Below are 18,803 nucleotides of genomic sequence, written 5' to 3' on the forward strand. Positions count from 1 at the left end.
CGGCATTCCAGTACTCTCGCAGAACGTTAATCTAAGCTTTACTCTTTGACGTCGCGAAAAAATTTCAGCCGAGGAAAATACTGGCTATGAAATATATCCGAGAATGAACGAGAAGAGTGCGAGAAAAAAAAAGGAAAACGAGAAAAGAGAGAAGGACGTGATCAAGGGAGAAACGAGGTATTGACGATGGATATGATGATGATGAAAAACGAGGCACTTTCGAGGATCGATAGAGAAAACGCGACTCGTTGCAGAGCCGCGTAAAAGAGGGAAAGATAAAGAGAGGTGGAGGACGAGAATAGGGCCCCGCGGGGTTTCAGGGGGGGGCTCGTCGCTGTGACAGCACGTGTGTAGCAGAAGCGAACTCGGGGCCCCAGTTCGGTCCGTGGCTCGTAAAGCCTTTCATAAAAGCTTTCATAAAACGTTTCACGATCTCGTCGCACCGAGGGAATTCAGCGACGATCAACGTCTTGCAAGATTCGTCGATCTTTCTCTGTACCTTCTTCTTCTTCCTCCATTCTGTTTAGCAGAAAATATTCTCGGTCGAGTGCGAGATATATATTTCGCGTATTATCGTGAATATCTGATAAAACAGGAAATTGTGAAAAACATTGCCATCCGTAACATAAATCATTTAGAAAGCTTAAGAATAAGAATAAAAATCTAAGGTAAAACAGCTAACGTAACCTGTTTTTCTGGTACTATTTTCCTTTTCTTACTCTTTTCCCGTTTTCTATTTGCATAAATTTCATCGAAATACATCACAAATTTTCGATTCAACGACTGGATTCGACCACCAGAGATCCTTAACGCCTCTCGTCAACCAAGAAGGGGGCTCTTTGTCTGCATTCAAGAAGGAAGCTCCGATTTCGATCTCGCAACGATTCGTCCTCGGGGACCATCATACCTAATTCATATATATGTGACCGAGCGAGGTACATAAAAGCTCGTAACCAGGCTGATCCAGATCCCCCCGCCGTTCCCCTCTCTTTAATACCATCGATTCGCTGTTCCATTCCTACCAACGTCTCGAATTAAACCCGGCCAGTAGATACAACAGATTCGTTGAATAGCAGTCGAGTTAGCTGGCTTTTTGAATCCGATGTTTCTTAACAAAGGGTTCACAGCGACCGAACCTTTTTCTCAGACTAGAAGGTTCATTTTTCGAAATGGAATCTTTTCGCCAAGAATTCTTTTTTTAAAGAGATTTTTAACATGCGACAAGATAGAGATTTAGAAACAACTGGAGAGTTTCGGACTCTAGAATTCTTCTTCTTTCTTTTTAGGACACGTGTGTCTTTTCAAGTAGATAATCATCCGCTATAACGTCGATTACTTTTTAAAGCCTCGCTAAATTGAACGACTATCTATACGTGGAGAGAAAGAGATGGTCCCGTCGATCGGTCGGTCCAAGCCGATTTCGAACATGGAGCGGATTTTCTCGCCCGACGGGTGGGATTCGATGATCATTCTTCCGACTCAGCGCTGCGAACGGATATCGTTAAAAAACGTAATCGAGCCGGGGAGGAATCGTGTGCTATCAGTTAATGAATCTGGCCCCGTGCGACGGAACGACGCCCGGAGGCCCCGGGGAGGAGGCCCTGTCTCTCGAGAGTCTCCGCGGGTCTTGACAATGGCGAGGCGTCCGACGAATTTCGAAAAGGACAAAAATAAAAAATGATCCTGCTCGCGCTCGCGAGAGAGGAAGCGGACGGAGAAAGGGGAAAGGAGTCCTCCTTCTTCCTCTTTCTTCTATCTGCTCCTTCCAACGTCTGCTGCGTGCCTGCCCGTTGTCCGTCCGACTGTCCGTCTTCTCTTTTCATCCTTACTACCTTTTATCCGGGTGGAATGATTAATGGGTTCACGGAGGCATCGCGGTATCCTCCCTCTTCACCTCTCATTGGACCCCACCCTTTGATCCTACTGTAGTACCCCATCTCTCTCTTCCACTCGGCGCATAGTTGTGTGAGTTTTCTGCTTTTCTTCGCGCCAGATTATTGCTCCCCCGCTCGCTCAGCATGGCGATTGTACGACACTGGTACACACCTTTTCTGTGCCCTCGTTGTATCACATTAATATCGCGGCGCTATGAAATGGAGCGATTAAGTCCGAACGAAAAGTCTGACAGAAAATTAATCTGATATTTGATCCAACAGATCGTAACAAAAGTTTGAAAACATAGAATAAAGGTCGTGCGATTTTAATAAAGTATCTAAAAGTTTAGATAGATACGGATCTGAAAATAATTTTGTTGGATCATCATAATATGATAATAATTACGTAGGAAATTCCCCTTACAAAAATTTAATACTGGAAAGAAGTGATTAAATACTTATATTTTTGAGTATTAAAGGGGTTATCGCCCAGTTTAATATTCAAAATATTTCCAGTATTAAATTATATTTCTGTAAGGATCAGACGAACAATCCTGCAAAAAGTTTAGGATATTTTAGCAACTAACTATAACTAGATTAATCTACAAGTTCAAATCTGCATAAATTTTTAGATACTTCTGCAAAACCGTTCTTTTCGAATGAGCATAAGTCGACTTTTTTTAACTAGCACGAAGAGAAGCGATGTGATCAATATAATTGTGTCATGAGTGTTCCTAGACGTTAATATACTCTTGTAGAGTATTTTATTTCATCAGAATAGCGCGATATGATATGGCAACATATTCTCAGAGAAACAAATACGCAACATATTTGTTTGTCAGATCGTCAAGGCGAGGTTCGAATGAGGTTTTTCTAAGAACTGTTCTTCCCTTTTTTATCGTTGTTTAATGCGTCATTGCTAAGATGATACTTTACATGATATTTTAAATGATAAATTAAAATTTTTTTGTATCAATCGCAACGATACGTAGTACCGTAAAATGTCCCGGCTTTTGTTCCTCGTCACCTGCACGTAGGTGGCGACCAGTTGGAGGACGGTGAGAAACAAGTGGAAACTCTTCACTTCGGCCTTTGTTCGTTAACATAACGTTGTAACCAATTTTACATTATTTCCGTAATATCATTTCAAGTTTGTCTGGAAATGTCTATGTAGCATTGGATTATTCATTAAGAATCATATATTCATACATTGTTACAGCTATCGTCAATAAAAATCACTGAATCAAAATGAATAAATTAATTTGTGGTTCTATTAGTATTCTATATGTCAGCATTCTATTCTTTATTTATATTATAATCAAAGTTCCGGGATACGCATATCGAAAACTATTTTCGTCAAGCAAATAATTCGCATCCAAGGTGCTCTGTGTGTGTGTGTGTATGTGTGTGTAAGAGAGAGAAAGAGCACGTAAGTTAAAGCGGACTTGAGAATTCTGGACCGCAGGGAATTCTCGAGCGTCAACCCACGCTGGTCGCCACGCGCAACGGGAAACGATGACGCTGGCTGATCTCGAAGGCATCCATCGATCGCGGGTCGGCGGTCGACGCTTAGCGCACAGTCGGGACCGACCGACTTTATGAGTTATAAGTCGGCCATCTTGCGAGAGCCATCACATATTCACGTGCGCACATATGCGATGCACCGGCAATATGTAAGTGCCACATTCTGTTCTGGTGCACGTACAGTCCCGGTCGAAAGCCGCCGACTCTTCATACGAGCTCCCCCATCCTCGTGCGAGCACACATATCGCAAGAAGTGCATTCGTTTATCGCGATGCCGGCTGACGTAACCGCCACTGCTCGGCAAAGGCTTCTAATTCACGTTGTATCGAACGATGATCGCGGCTACCAGCGCGGCGCGATCAGTGGATTCTCGACAAATCGCCGGAAGAATACACGCCCACGTGTTTGTCGCAAATATTAACTCATTTCGTTTTTTTTCCTCGGAGTAAATTCAACGTAATTCAGTCTATCAGCAGTCTGAGCAGCAGTGTTGCCGATTAAAGCTCTATTTGTAAGAGTAGCGCAAATGCCATGTTTGACCGCCATGTTTGACCTAATAACCATATCATATTAAAGAATTACTAAACGTTTATTGGACAATAGACCAATTAGGAAAAAGGAGATCAAAATTAGCCAATAGGAAAACGTGAAGGGAAAGTAACCAATAGGAAATTGATTGTCGGCATGCTTCAGATAAAAACAATGCGCTACTTTTATAAATATAGAGCTCTATAACCGATATCTCACCTTTTGAGAAATTATATCCGATATTATAATTGTTATCATGAATGTCCACAGATATGCTAATTTATACTTTTTTCACACCTCAATAAAGCAACAGTTTGATGATAATAATAATAATAATCATAAAAAACGCGATGACAGCGTTTGGAATTTCGTCGATTGATAACTCTGGTAGCAAGTGAGGCACGGAATTAATACCCGGCCAAACTCGATCGCGAATGTCGACCAGTTGCGGCCAATGATCAATCCTACATCAGTCTCGAATTTGCCAATTCATGCATTCTGATCCATCTAACAATTTCGTCAGATCAATGTGGGCGATTTTAATAACGCTAATCGATAATGATTTTAATAGACTCCAGAATCGTAATACTGATTTTAATTAGAATGATAATATGATGGTGTTTAAAATAATCCTTGCAAAATGTTTAAAAATTGCGTTATACTTTATGCATTGAAATTTTATGGATCACTTTATTCGATCGAATATAAACCGCTGAATTTTGGAGGTCACTTACCTTGAGCTTGCTGGCCAACGTTCGGGTTGAGGAACGTGGGCGGCAGTTGCCTGCTGACCGATTTCGCCAGTTCGCCTCCCGCCAGCCCATAGATTGCCAGAAGTTCTTGCATCGTTGATTCCGCGTATTCCCTCATGCCCTCGAAGGGCTTCCGCTCTTCGATCTCGACTTCGCCATCGACATCGTTGCCCCGCTCATCTTCGAATTGGATATCCTGATCGTCCAAGCGAGACGATTCCGCATCCAAGACGCCGCTCCCGCTTCTATCCGATGAATCGGAGTTTGGGCTTCTCGCCTGGATACATTCGAGAACAAATATCTTGGGTTAAGGATGTATATGTCATATATCAAAGCATCAAAAATACATATAAAAATTTCGTAAATTGTTATTATGTCTGATACCTATTTGTGTAAAATTGTGTTTTGTAATACTTATTTGTAAATTTGATGAGAAAGTAGTATTACGAATTAAATCAAATTTTTTAAATATAAAACTCTACTAAATATTTATACAAACGTTCATTTGTACCAATTTTTATTCGTTTAAAAGTTATTTATTTAAAACTACAGCAAAATATCTTCATTGCGCTGCATAAACCATTATAAGCTATAAATTATTTGTTTTATTTCTTGCAGTTAATTTCAGGATATATTCATGACGAAAACTTTTAGCTGATATTGATTCTTTTATCTGATTATTTGGTTGATTCTTTTAGCTAATATTGTGCAGCCAAATAATATGCTTAAATAAATGAAATCAGAAAGCAAGGATCAGTTGATCATAACTTACTTCTGTACCGGGGGAGTAAAACTTCTGCGACCTCAGTTGCTCGATGATGAACTTATGCCTGAGAGAGTCCGCGCTATCGTCGTCGGCTTCGGAGGACGGCGGTCTCGTGGTGACCGAGAGGTCCATCGGACTGGCCTCGTTGTTGTTTAGTCTCTGCTTCGATCTCTCGTCGGCCGGCAACAACATTTTCCTCTCGTACTCGAGGATCTCGCTGGAACTCTCCTCCACGACCTCCGGTTCGTCGTCGTCTCTCTCGGATTCGTCGGATATCTCCGCCATCCGGCTGCTTATGGGCTTGAAGTTTTTCCGCTTGTTCCGCGGCTTGCTCTGGATGCTGCTGGTGATCTGCAACTGGGCCTGGGCCTCGTACTGGGAGTCGCTGTCCTGATCGGCGGCGCCCCGTCGGGTCGTCGCGTAGTTGTAGACCGAGTCGGAAAGCATCTCCGCTGATGAAAGATGAAATTCACTCGATCGCTGTCTTGTTTGGATAAGCCGCTATAATCCTATCGTTCCATTTCTCAACCGACGCTAATGGCATGTGCGCAAGAACCGAGCGAGTCCGATCTCAAGCTGTTTTTCGCCTCATTTTTACATCCGTCAGTCTCTCAAATAAACTCCGGTATGTCGGGTGAGAATAAAGACAATCTGAATGAGCAATGTATCTCGGTACTTACATTACGAAGGTAGAGGCGACAATAGTCACTAATTTCGCATAACGAATGCCTCGGCGTTTCAAGGCGATGCCGCGTAGCGCGTTTCTCGCTTCGTTTCTCATATTGCAGTTAATAGATATCAACTTTTAGCGTCAATTACAATCCCGCGAACTCGGACGCTAAGCGCACGATTCTTCTCGAAACATCGATGGTGCTACGTATAAACGTTCCATAAAATTAATACCGCGATTCATATACTTGCAATGCGGCATTTAAGTTACTTTCACTTGTTAGACGCAAATGATCGGTCTGTGATTCATGTAGAATTTCTTAGTGCAAATGCAGAAAATCGTTGGTTATAACAATAATAACATAGTAATGGATTCTCTCCCGAGCTCAGCATTCCTGAAGAAGATACATTCGCGATTGTTGTCTAGATTATTATTATTAAAGTTATTAAAAATTCTAATGCTTTGATGACTTTTAAGCACCTCATGATAAAAAGATAAATTTATTACTATTACGATATATTTCACATAGAACGATATGAGAAAAATACATTCGTATAATTGTTGCTGAAAACCTTAATGCTTTGATGACTTTTTAAAGCACCTCGTGATAAATATAAGATTAATTTATTATTATATGAGTAGCCGATATATAAAAATTGCTATATCCAAAAATTTAAAAAATAAGATATTTGAATCCCTCAGCTCCTTGGTTACGAATTGAACGTTTTAAAAATGTGCTGAAATTACAAACCCTACAATTACAAATCCTATAAAATCAAGGGAAAAAAGTAAATCTAATTATAAAAAATATATATTCCCAATTCTTACTACTACAAGTATAGTTACAACCATCAATCATATTTGATAAAAATAGTAAACATTTTGTTTCAAAATTAACTAAAATCTTTCCTCCAACTGCAAAACCAGTCAAGTGCACTCTAATAAATAGAAATTATATTTTTCATACCATATTATACACGTTGTTAACTAAAACTAAAATAAATTTTTCTCAATTAAAAAAATGGTTTCCTCGATAGTTTGAATGAGAAAAATTATACAAGTTTTTCGCTCTAAGCAACAAAAAATGTCAAGTGGAGATAACAACTTTTGCCAATGGGCTACTAATATATTTCGCGTAGAACGAAGATCTAGCATCTAATTGATTCGAGAATGCAAAGTGTCTTACCGGGGCCATATGGGCTGGTTACGGCGGACATCTCGAATCTCGCGAACCAGCCGGCTTCTCACCGCATCCTGGAACAAAATATAAAATAATATTCAATTCCGGTCAGCCGAATGCGCGGATCTGCTTCTCACGTATTCTGTTCTGACATGTGAGAATGATCTGCGAGGAGCGGCACTGCCTTCTGATGCGTACAGATATTATACCTTCGGACAAAAGGGAATCATTGCCGTAAGAATCGATTTCGATTCATTGCGAGATAATTCCCGGCCGCGAAATGCGCGATCAATTTAGTCGCGAATGAAGTCGACGACTTGTTCCGAGTCTCGATAATATACTCGCCGACGATGTTTTCGAGTTTGTACTAGACTTAAGGAGGGAGCAATGTAAAGGAATCGCGAAAACGAGGCGAAAACAAAGGCACGTCGCCGTAACAAAAGCTACGGTGATATACGAGCGCTGGTGCTGGTCTCGCTCGCGCTGCTAGTCTTGGGCGACCGACCGGGCTGGCGCGATAACGCGCGAGTGCACGACAATTCGTTTCTCGGTTATTGGAATGCAGACCTTTAAGCCCATTACACGCTGTCGTGTCGCACGGCGGCAACGGTACGCCCCGAAGGAGAGAGATAAAGAGAGAGAAAGAGAGAGCGAGTGTGACAGAAGAGAAGACACGAAGGAGAGAAGACGACCGACGAAGAGAAAGAAAGAAAAATGAGAAATGAGAGAGAAACAATAAAAGGACGTGCAGGCGGCGTGATAAGCACATTAACGTCCAACCAATCGAAAGGGTTTATCTCGGAGGGGTTATACTCGCACTAACTGTCATTTCATGGCCTTACGGCTCTCGGGTTTGGTTCTCTCGCAATGAGAAACGGCGAAATGGAATTTCAATCCGTTGGAAAATGACTTCTTACCCGCTTCTGCCGGCATGCCCGCCGTTCATTGCGCGATCGTCTACATCGCACACGTATGGCCGTTTGCCTTTTTTGGCGTGGGGGTTTGACCCCGGCGCGATGTCGGACCGCAACCCTTCAGGAAACCCGTCGCGAGATGAGTAGCCGATGGGTAGCCGCGTTCACCGCGGCGGTGCCGGTCTTTTATTAATATCGCGTTTAATCATGGCTCATGTGAGAAGAATGGCTGTCCCAATGACGAAATTTCTTATTCAATCCTCAACTATAGCTATGAAAATTACATCTAAATTGAAGCGCCCTGTTTAAAGTACAGAATGCAAGTGAACCTTTATTTACGGCGATATATGGAGAGAACGATTTTGATGAAATATATAAAAGTTTAGTTAGATATAGATCTGACAATAAATTTTGTTGATCTATCAAAATAATTATGTAGGATGTTCAAACTAAATAGAAAATCGACACTTTCCGCAGCATTGCTCACTATATGTTCGAGTTTCTTACATTATTATTTAGATGTTCCAACGAAATTATTTAAATTTTTTAATACTTCAAAATCATTTTCTCTATTAAAAGGTTCGAAGTTTTTGTACAATTTAGAGACTCATAGTACTAATTGTACAGATGGTACAACCTATCTAAAATTTTAGCTTTCATTCAAATGACGCATTGCTATAGTTGAAGGTTAAACGCGAATCATTAAAATGCAACAAATCGTACAAGTAGATAACGAAATTTAATTTGACGATCACGCGATAAGATACGTCGTGAAGTCGCGGCCTCCGAATGGTAATTGCCGATCACGATGAGCTAATGAGCCGAGTCGTAAATAATTAACCTTTAAATAGAGAAACCATCCTAGGGCTGTCGAATCGATGCGCGGATCGGCGACACGCGCCGTAATTCCAACCTGTCGTGCCGATCACGGTTGATGTACGAGGGCTTTCTATTGCCTCCTCGATCAAGGCGCAAATTGTGTTGCGCATTGCTCGCACGACAGACCGCCATTCAGACCGGTAACCAACCGGTCCTCGAAAGATCAGCCCGAGCTTGCTACCGTCTCGACTGACGCTTGTCTGCAACGTCAATGAGAAAATCGTCTCGAAAGACATACGTATCTGTATTTGCAAAACTGAGTTTTCAATTCTAACTTTTAGAAGACAGGGAACTGTTTTTAAAATCTAGCAGATTTTCCTTAAATAAGATTTGTTATAATTCATTATTTTCCATTGTATTCCTCATCTCAAAATATGACACTGTTTCAACGCCACTATAGTGGCTTCCCCGTCTTATAAAGATTAAATCTTAACAAATTATAATCATTGCACGAATATGTAGATATAATTTTTTAATTCTCTGTGCAAAGTTAACGAGGAGTCTACTATAAACTCATTCAATTATAAATTGTCTCTGTAAAAAAATATTAAACAATTCAATTCTCTTTACATCTACAAATTTTGATTGTTCTTATTAAAATATATTTAGTATTCATTCTTTTTTATATCATCCTGAATCTTTGAAAATAATTAGTGTCTTTTAACTAATATAATTTAAATGAGTGTCACAGACCCAGCATCTGTAAATGTGTTACAAATTTTGATAACTTGGAAAAGTTAATAGAGGGTACTTTCCAGCAGGAGACATAGATAATACAGTGCAACACAGTAAATTAATACCTCCTTGTTGCTTATTAATGTTAAACAAAGATAAAATGATTCATGTATCATTTGTGTTTCTTATTGGAAAGCACCAAGAATTTCCAAATAATAAAAAATTAGAAAATGACATAACAGTAGCTGCGTTCAGCAAAAGAGACAGCTTTGTAACTGTTGTAAGATCTTTTACAGTGTGCTGTCTGTGATTTGTAGTTGCGAACTTGATACCGATATTTTTATGCCTACCGGCTTCTTTTTTTTTAATGGAAGTACAATAGAAAAAAGGTAATAGGTATGAATATCGATACGTCAATGCCTAGAATTACACATCTTAGACAGCATTGCTTTAAGATTAGATCCAGTGAAAACTAAGGGTAAGAACCAATTACATTAAAGCATCTTACAACAGTTGCAAAGCTGCTTTTTCCCCTAAACGCAGCCCATGTTTTTCTATTTTATGCTTATCTTATTCTAATATTTCAGTTTTAACGTCGATAGAACGAAAGTAGGTACGTGCGAATTACCAGTATGCAACAGAATTCCGTCGCAACGTATTCCTAGCCATTGTTACTTCCACCTTGCGTCTCGGCACATCGGCCCATCGACGGATCTACAGATTTAAGCAGAAAGATCTGTGCGAATAATCGCAAGTAGGGTCGGTCGAAGTTGAGCGCGCCCTCCGATTGGCGCGAGCGCGTTAGGCGTAGCCGCGAGAATATACGCGCTGGCGGCCCGGCGACGAGCGGGGATGCTCAGCGTGTACGATCGGACGATATGTCCGAGTGCCCGCGAGGAAGGAGCGCGAGCGCGAGCTCCTTTTTTCGCCGGCTATACAGAAGGGATAATTAACATCTGTTACAGTACCTATAGCGCGCGGGCCGCCCCGTTTCACCCCACCATGCGGCACACGGGGCGGACCTTGAATACATTATCACCCTCTCTGTACGTGCAAGCTGCACGCACGCACGCACGCACACACATGTGTACACGTGCACCGAAATCATCGAATCGCAGTGCTCGCGATCAACCGTGAACGAAAGAAAACTTTTATCTCCGCTCGGCCTGTTGTCCCTGCATACATTCGTCGGGGATCTAACGATCTGTCCGTTGCGAGTTGCGAATTAACCCTTAGTGGCTTAGTACATCGATATGATTAGGTCATTCGTGTTCTGAGTGTTTCTTTTCTTTGAAATATTAGAACATGGGCGTACTCTACTGGGGAGTTTCAGTTAGGGGGTGGAAAGGTAAAAGTTTATTTTCACACAAAACTTATTAAAATAAACAAAGGCTGGTATTCGTAGTCGGTTCTTATACGTATTTAAGACTATCTGTACAGTCTTAAGATGTCACGACACCAATCGGAAAGCGTTAGTCCGGATCTACAATAAATACTTTAAGCCTTAAGCCGTAAAAAACTGACCAATTACAGTCGAATGCGAGGAGAATAATTCTATGGACTATGATTCGTCCATTTCTAATAGCTTAAGGCTTAAAAACCTAGACGCGGGCTTAGCATTTTAAGATATTACTTAAGATGATCTTAAAATAAAAACCGATTATGAATCAGCTACAGTGTTTTAAGACCGCAAATGTAAATACAAAGTGTAAATACACTGAGTAATGAAAGCCTTAACGGTCTAAGCTGGATCTTAGTGTTAAAATAATTATTAAAATACATATTAAAATATTTATATATTAAAGCCAACCTTCGAGAATCTTCAGCGAATTTTTTCTCATAAATAATGAGTGAGTTACACATTGGACAATGTTTAACTTTTCGTAGAAATGATTTTCATAATTAATTGTGTTTTTTCTTGCCAAAATTTAGAGGGGAAAATTTACATTCGCGTATTAGAAGCATTTGACTAAATAATGTCTTTAAAACTATAGCGCACAAAAAATGTAAGTAAGACGTAAGCAATAAACAAATTGGCCAATCGCAATGGAAAACGTAAGTCAATAATGTAAGCAATAGCAAATCAATTTGTTTATCTACTACTAACATCTCACTGTTTACACTTTTTGTATTCCATAGTCTTTACTCTTTCTTTTTTAATACATAATATTGCGAATATTTTCTAATGTTAAAATATATATATGTAACAATTACTTAATAGTTTCTATATATTTGTAAAAGTTGATAAAATTAACACGGGACCTGAACAACCCATCGTATGTAATAAATAATCAAAAAATCATGTGGATTAAATTGCAGAGCTCTATCCGCTACTCCTTCCTGATGGTCTTGAACAAGAAATCCGTCTTACCAGCCATAAATAAGAGCTCGGTAGATTTCATTTTAGATTAAAATTTGCAAGCAAAAGTTTCATCCTTTCTTTGAAAAGTTCCTTGTCCTTCTGATTCCATTGTTGTACCGTTTGCGTCATCGCTCGACCTCACGCACAACGGAAAGGTTGGTATCCACAGATTTTTAAAATTCCCGAACGTTGGCCTAAATACTCGAGATGCCAGATCTGAAGTTACCAAAAGTCGTCCGAAAGACACCGAAGACGGTGACGCGCCATTCCGGGAAATCTTCGAATTCTATTGTCTTCTTTCCTTTAGCGCGATGAGCGCGGTAAGCAAATTGGAGTAAAAAGTGTTTAAGAAAATACGTGGCGAGAAAGCTTGCTTATTAAATGCTTGTTGAATTACTTTGCAAAACAACGTTCGACAAATTGCCCTGTGAACTCCCGGCGACTGGCATCATGCATATTGAGAAATGTTTCACGTAATTATGAAAAATGCTTGCAAACCGCTTGCTAATGAGAACGCGTCACGCATCGGTGATACACTCGTAAATTTAAACTGGCAATCGAATCAAGAAAAAAACTATGGAATGCCGACACGATAATTAAGACACTTACAGTCATTACAGTTCTGTAACGTGCTTTGTAGACACACTTTGTTTTTCTTTTCAATTCTTAAAAAAGCACATTTGCCGCATATTTGCGTTACAAAAGTAATCAAAATTGCTAAAATATGAGAAAAATATTTGATTGAATTAATTGAAATTCTAATTGAAAATTGATGAATCAGAATTTTCTGGTTAAATCTATTAAATTTTAATTGAGATGATCAGAATTCTGATTGATAATTAAAACACTGAACAAAAACTGTACATAAATACAATAAAATATTCATTGAATCAATGAAAATTGGTCCAATGAATTCTCATAATAATTTAGGTTATAAAACTATTATTAGAATTCATTGCAAGAATACATGAATGTGTAATTATATTAATGAATCCAGATATTGTATCAATGAATTAACTGAACATTAAGTCGGACATTAATTAATAATCATTCATTGGACCAAAAATGACCAAATTTTTTTTCAGTGAATCTTCTGGCTCGTCCAATTTCAATTAGATATTTTTTTCGGTGAAAAAAATTCCAGCTTTAGTTTAGAACTGTATAGTTTTTAAGATTGGCTGTATTTGGCGCGTAATTTTGAAGAACTAAAATGTATTTAAAAAATTTACCATGAAACATTATTAGGCATAAAAATCTAGCCTCGACGATATTTAGCTTGTTTACTTATTTAATAAAAAATTTTAATGCAATATATAATTCCGCGAAATTTCGATTTAATTCTAACGATTTATTTTATATAGATATGTTATAGAAGAACAAAAGGTTTAAGGTCAATCAGTCACGTATCTATAAATTTCTATAAAGGAGATGCATTGAATGGAATGAGATGATGCCGGGAGTTGGGACGGGATAAAATTGTACGAGACAGCGGCCGGGTCCGTGAGAGCGGGCTACCACTCGACATAGCTCGACGCTGATGCCGATGCCAGAAGGAGGAAACAAAAAAGTCGGCGACGTAACGCGTTCGTTCGTCAAACACTCGAACGTAACGTTGCCAGGCTCCGGCGGGCTGGAGGGGCTCTCGCGGCTTCTGGAGTGCCTGCTGCGGAATACCAGGAGATTATTCAAATTCGCCACTGACGGCTTAAAATGTATATTAATCGTCTATCTCATACTGAGACGAACGACCGGAAACCAAGTCGCCGCCGAATAATATACAACGCGACTTACGTATCGAACCGCTTGCATTTCCAAATATCAAGCCTTAGATCTAGGTATCGCGTTTGTCACATTGATGTCACCAAACACTCCAATATGACATTGCGATATGATGATATAATTGCATGTTGTTACAGCAATTTGACGTTAAATAGATTAAACAATTATAATTTTGTGAAAATCTGCTTGTAACTATCAAAAAAATTATGGAATCTTATTACTCATTTAAATTTCTAGAATTTTTATTTCGATGATCAATAATTTTGTAATTATTCAAAGGCCTTCCATTAAACTTTTACTTAGCTAAAGTCAACATACCGCGGACTCTCGAGAGAGTCAGTGACTGAGATAAAGCACGGGCTCCTCGCGCAGCTTATATTTTTTTAAATACTTTTCCGTTGTATAAGGATTACTGTAGAACTGCTTCTGCACTCTTTCGCACGTGTGTGGCACTCTACCTTGCTCCCGGACTGAGAAGCCGAGAAAGGAAGTATAAAGAGAACGGGTTAGAGAGAGGGCGAGTGTGTTCATAAGATATGGTGTGAAACACGAGAGGACCGAGATTAAAGAATGAAAAACATAGAATTCTGAGAACTGGTTGAAGTCATAATATTCGTAATTTCAAGCCGCGCCTTATGGCAGCCGCGTCTTCTGCGTCGTTGAAATTAATGCGAGCGGAAATAAAATTCCTGCCCCCGTTGCCTCGCCGCCGCCGCGCGTCCGCGCCCTTCGTTCTCGCGCGTTCTCTTACTCGAAGTCTCGCCGTCCACGGCCGCGAGACAAGTGGATGGCGTTTAATGTTGAGCATCATGTAAATAAATTCGGCCCTCGTCGCCGGACGGAAGGATGTTTGCTTCTAATATTTGGACTTCGCGCCGCGTCGAAAGAATCGACGTGGAGAGGCGACGAAGACGCGGGCGTCTCGCGTTTCGCCAACGATGTTTGGCCTACATGAGGATTGCGCCACACCACAAAGACCACCTCAGAAAGATCATCTTTAGATCAAATGCGTAATAGATCGTTCCGTTTCTATGCCTCTCAGAATTCCTTCTCAGAAGTGAGAGAACCGGGAGCGATATCGAGTGGTGAAATTACGACAGTTGACCGGAGAGTCGAGCGCGAAGAGCCGGGCAAGAGATCGCGAGAGGGTACGCTCCATTTACGAGGATTAAGATAAAGCGCGACGTTGTCTCTCTCGACTGTCTTCGTTTTTCCGTTCATCGGCACCTCGTTCCGCCCGGTTCTCCCATCCGTCGTGTAAAACACGCCTCGGTCATGTCTGTGTGTGCTTTGCGCGCGCGCTGTTAAAAATAGAGCACGCAACAACTTACTAATCTGGTTAGGGCTACTTAGCGTAACTCCGACTATTTAGACCTGGATACGGTTACGGTAGTTAAGCCACGATCGGCTCTAAGTAGAACCGGCGCGGCGACGGCGGGGACTTTTGGACCTTTAAAGGAGAGGTCTCGTCGGTTGCGCTAAAACATCTTAATAGGCGCGAGCAAGCTCAAATGTGCGATTTTACGCCGGTTTCTCTCGTTTCATTTTTTTTCTTTCTTTCTCCTCTTTTTATCACTTTCTTTAAAATTCACAAAAACGATGTAATTTCAAATAAATATTTGGAAAATCGCACTAACGTAAATCGACTAATTATAATTTTTTTTAATTCATGACCTTATTACGATCTTAAAATTTCTTTGAATATTTTATGTAAACTATAAGTATTGTTCTTAATAAATAATGCTTAATAAATAAAATAGATCTGATTGTATTCACACTAAAGGACAAATATGGTAATAATTCCTAAATGTTGAATGAAATAATTTCAATCAAATGTTTGATTATATAATGTAAACAAAAATAATTTCGTTTTTCTAAATATTTAGTCAGTATTACAGACATAATAATATAACCAATCGTAATAATTATTAAATGTATAGAAAGTAAAATTATTTTTGATTATATTAACTGAATATTTAATTGAAATTATTTCATTCAATATTCAACAGCTGTTACCGGACTTTTTTTCGGTGCAGCTTCAGAATTGTTCCCTTTACAGAAATCCAATGTAATACTGGTCAATAAAAATGATTTATTTTGAGTATTAAAAGCAACTGAGCAATAATACTTTCAATATACTCACAATAAGTAGTTAATCATTACTTTTCAGTATTAAATTTCTATAAAGGATTGTTGAACAGTATTGTTGAACAGTCCATTGCGAATCCTTCTGATAATTTTATTAGGATGCTAGAGTAGAGTTTGTATCTTAATTTAAATCTTAACAAAGCGCAGCACATAGAACGTCGATGAAATTAAATTTGCTAATGGGCTTCTCCCACTACTGAAGCTGCATGTCCAAGCAGCAGTCGACTTAATGGTGAATCTTCTTTCGCTAGATGCGGGAACGTCGGAGTCATCTCGGCTTAATCGTCACGAGCTTACAACCGGAATTCTACCGGAGAGGTTTTAAGGCTAATTAACGAGTGAGTGCTGAATAATTAATCGATGGATGTTGACTCATACGCGAAACGCGACTAATAGCATGCTTGAACGATACATCATTCATTTGCTACAACAACGACATAACTCAAAAATTATCATTTTTTTAGTTGCTTGAAGAAAAAGTGAAATAAATAAAAAAAAGAAAATTTTAAAAAGTACATATTTTTATCCCTCTACAATCAATTATTCCATCAAAATTATATTTCAAAATTAACATTACCTATAAAATTTCAATAATATTCAATATACTGAAATTCATTTTCTAGAATATTTTGTTTTTTGAGTTGTATCTTGTAGCGATAAGAAACTTTCAAACTTCCAAAGATAATAATATTTCCTGAATAAAAAAAAAGGATTAATATTTAAATTTTTTTCCATGAAAAAAAATCTAAAGAATATATCGCATGGATAATTTGCAATACGCAATGTTCGTCTTAATCTACCTCTATATCAAGCATTAAAATTTAAATGTTGATTATACGCATAATAGACTAATATATAACATAAATTTTTATCTATTCCAAGCGGCAATATGGCTCCATTTACACGAAAGCTGTACGATTCAGAATTTCTCGGTTGCGCACGTGCGCGAATACGCGACATGTCCTCCCCTTTTGAATCGCACTGAAAACGAGATTTCGAAAATCCGTTATTTAAATAAGGCAGGAGGGACGCGACCAGCAATGGCCTGAACGATTTTATAAAATTAATAGTAAAGGGTAGGCCGCGTCGCACTCGCTATTATGCGTGTATGCAAATATGGACATAAGGGTTGGCGGAGAGGTGGGGTTCGCCATGCAGAAGAAGGAGGAGGATATCACAGGAGGGAGGTGGAGGGGCTGCCGTGCAGGCTGCAAGGCATTAAAACTTCCGAGATTTATAGCAGCCTGGACTGGTCTGGTCTCGCTCGATTCGGGGTGGCTTCCACTAAAAAGGGGGCCATATTGCTGGTAACGAGCAACGAGGGGGCAGTGGCGTTACAGGGATATGCGGTACTCTTATTCGCGGATTTTAATAAAACAGCCTTAAAAACAACGACATACGATTTATCTTCCTATTTTCATACGAGGCCACAAGTATCAATAATTGATATTTTAAATAATCGCAAGAGAAGCGTTTATTTTAAGACGAAACATCCATATAGTTACACATATATTAGCAATCGAAAATAAAATTTAATGAAATCGTGATAGTACAAAAAAGACTTCGCAAATTGTTATATTCGCTAAATGATACTTTGCTCTCCATAATTATCGGTTCCAAAATCACGCGATGCTTTCGGAATTATTTTTACGCGTCGTGAAAACGAGGAAATATCTGTGCAAGGCAAATTTTTGCGAGAGAAAGAGGAAGAAAGGGAAGAAGGAGAAAGACGTATTGAAAATTCTGAGCGGTCTCGCATACGCGCTCATCAACCTCGAACACCAATTAGAGCCATCTCGCAAACGTTACACTTAGGAAGCGAAACGATCGGCGCTTCCACGGGCCGCTTTTTATGGGCCGAACGCAACGTCTCCTCGACTGAAGAAACGCTTCTGAACGGAGGTTGAATGCTCGCTTTCTTCGTTAAGTCGCAACACGATCGTTTCTTCGAGGGTCTCGGGTGTCGAGCCGGCCATATTTTAGATCGTCTCGCGATGTGCGATTCCCCTGAATCTCGCTGTGTTTAACGGAAGTTCAGACTTGCATCCGATTCCTCTTGTATTTGCCAATGATGTTACAGATGTAACTAAATTATTTCACGAAAAGAATAGTTTTAAAAATTGTAGCTGGATATTATAGATCTGAAAATAATTTTGTTTGAAAGATCTTATAACGGTCTAGCCACGAATGATTTGACAAAATTCTCTGAGAGAGAGAGAGAGAGAGAGAGAGAGAGAGAGAGAGATATCTTTTCTGTATAAATATATATGTATAAGTATACTACATTTATAATTACAAAATGCGACAGTATAAGTTAAAGTGAGATAGTATATACAAAAAGAGACAGTTATTACATGCATACATTTCACTCTAACTTATACTATCTTATTCAGTAACTTTAATTAAGATTACAGAGTGAGACAGCAGATACAAGTTAGAGTAAGTTAGTACGTATAAAAAAGATAGTATACCTTTCTCTCATAAGATTTTGACAAAATCATTCGTGGCCAAATTGCTACAGAGTTTCTAGTTTAGATAATCAAAATATTTATGTAGGACGATTAAACTGGTTGCTAGAATGTTACTTCAAACATCGCCATCAATGTTTAAGCGTTCTACATAATTATTTTGATAGTCCAACAAAATTATTTTCAGATCTGTATCTAGTTCAAATTTTTAGATATTTTATCTAAAAATTAACTTGTTCTTTCCATGTGTTATTAAAACATAATTTGTATGTATTATTATTGTA

The 18,803-nt window shown here is 39.2% G+C and overlaps 1 protein-coding gene across 3 annotated transcripts in view; it reads right to left on the minus strand.

The window, feature by feature from the left end:
- The window catches only part of LOC108722473 (zinc finger protein castor homolog 1), a 94,819-nt gene that overhangs the window by 47,423 nt on the left and 28,593 nt on the right, over positions 1–18,803 (minus strand). For 2 of the 3 annotated variants that reach the window (XM_018447607.1, XM_018447605.1), the window contains exons 2-4: positions 7,301–7,368; positions 5,451–5,896; positions 4,661–4,955 (exon numbers count right to left, since the gene is read on the minus strand). In XM_018447607.1, coding sequence (XP_018303109.1) covers positions 4,661–4,955; positions 5,451–5,896; positions 7,301–7,331 — 772 coding nt within the window. In that variant the 5' untranslated portion in view covers positions 7,332–7,368. The remainder of the gene's footprint in view (positions 1–4,660; positions 4,956–5,450; positions 5,897–7,300; positions 7,369–18,803) is intronic. The other variant, XM_018447606.1, reaches the window with a different exon arrangement.

The sequence above is a fragment of the Mycetomoellerius zeteki genome, unplaced genomic scaffold (assembly GCF_001594055.1).
Source record: "Mycetomoellerius zeteki isolate Tzet28-1 unplaced genomic scaffold, Tzet1.0 scaffold204, whole genome shotgun sequence".
In the NCBI taxonomy this organism is placed as follows: Eukaryota; Metazoa; Arthropoda; class Insecta; order Hymenoptera; family Formicidae; genus Mycetomoellerius; species Mycetomoellerius zeteki.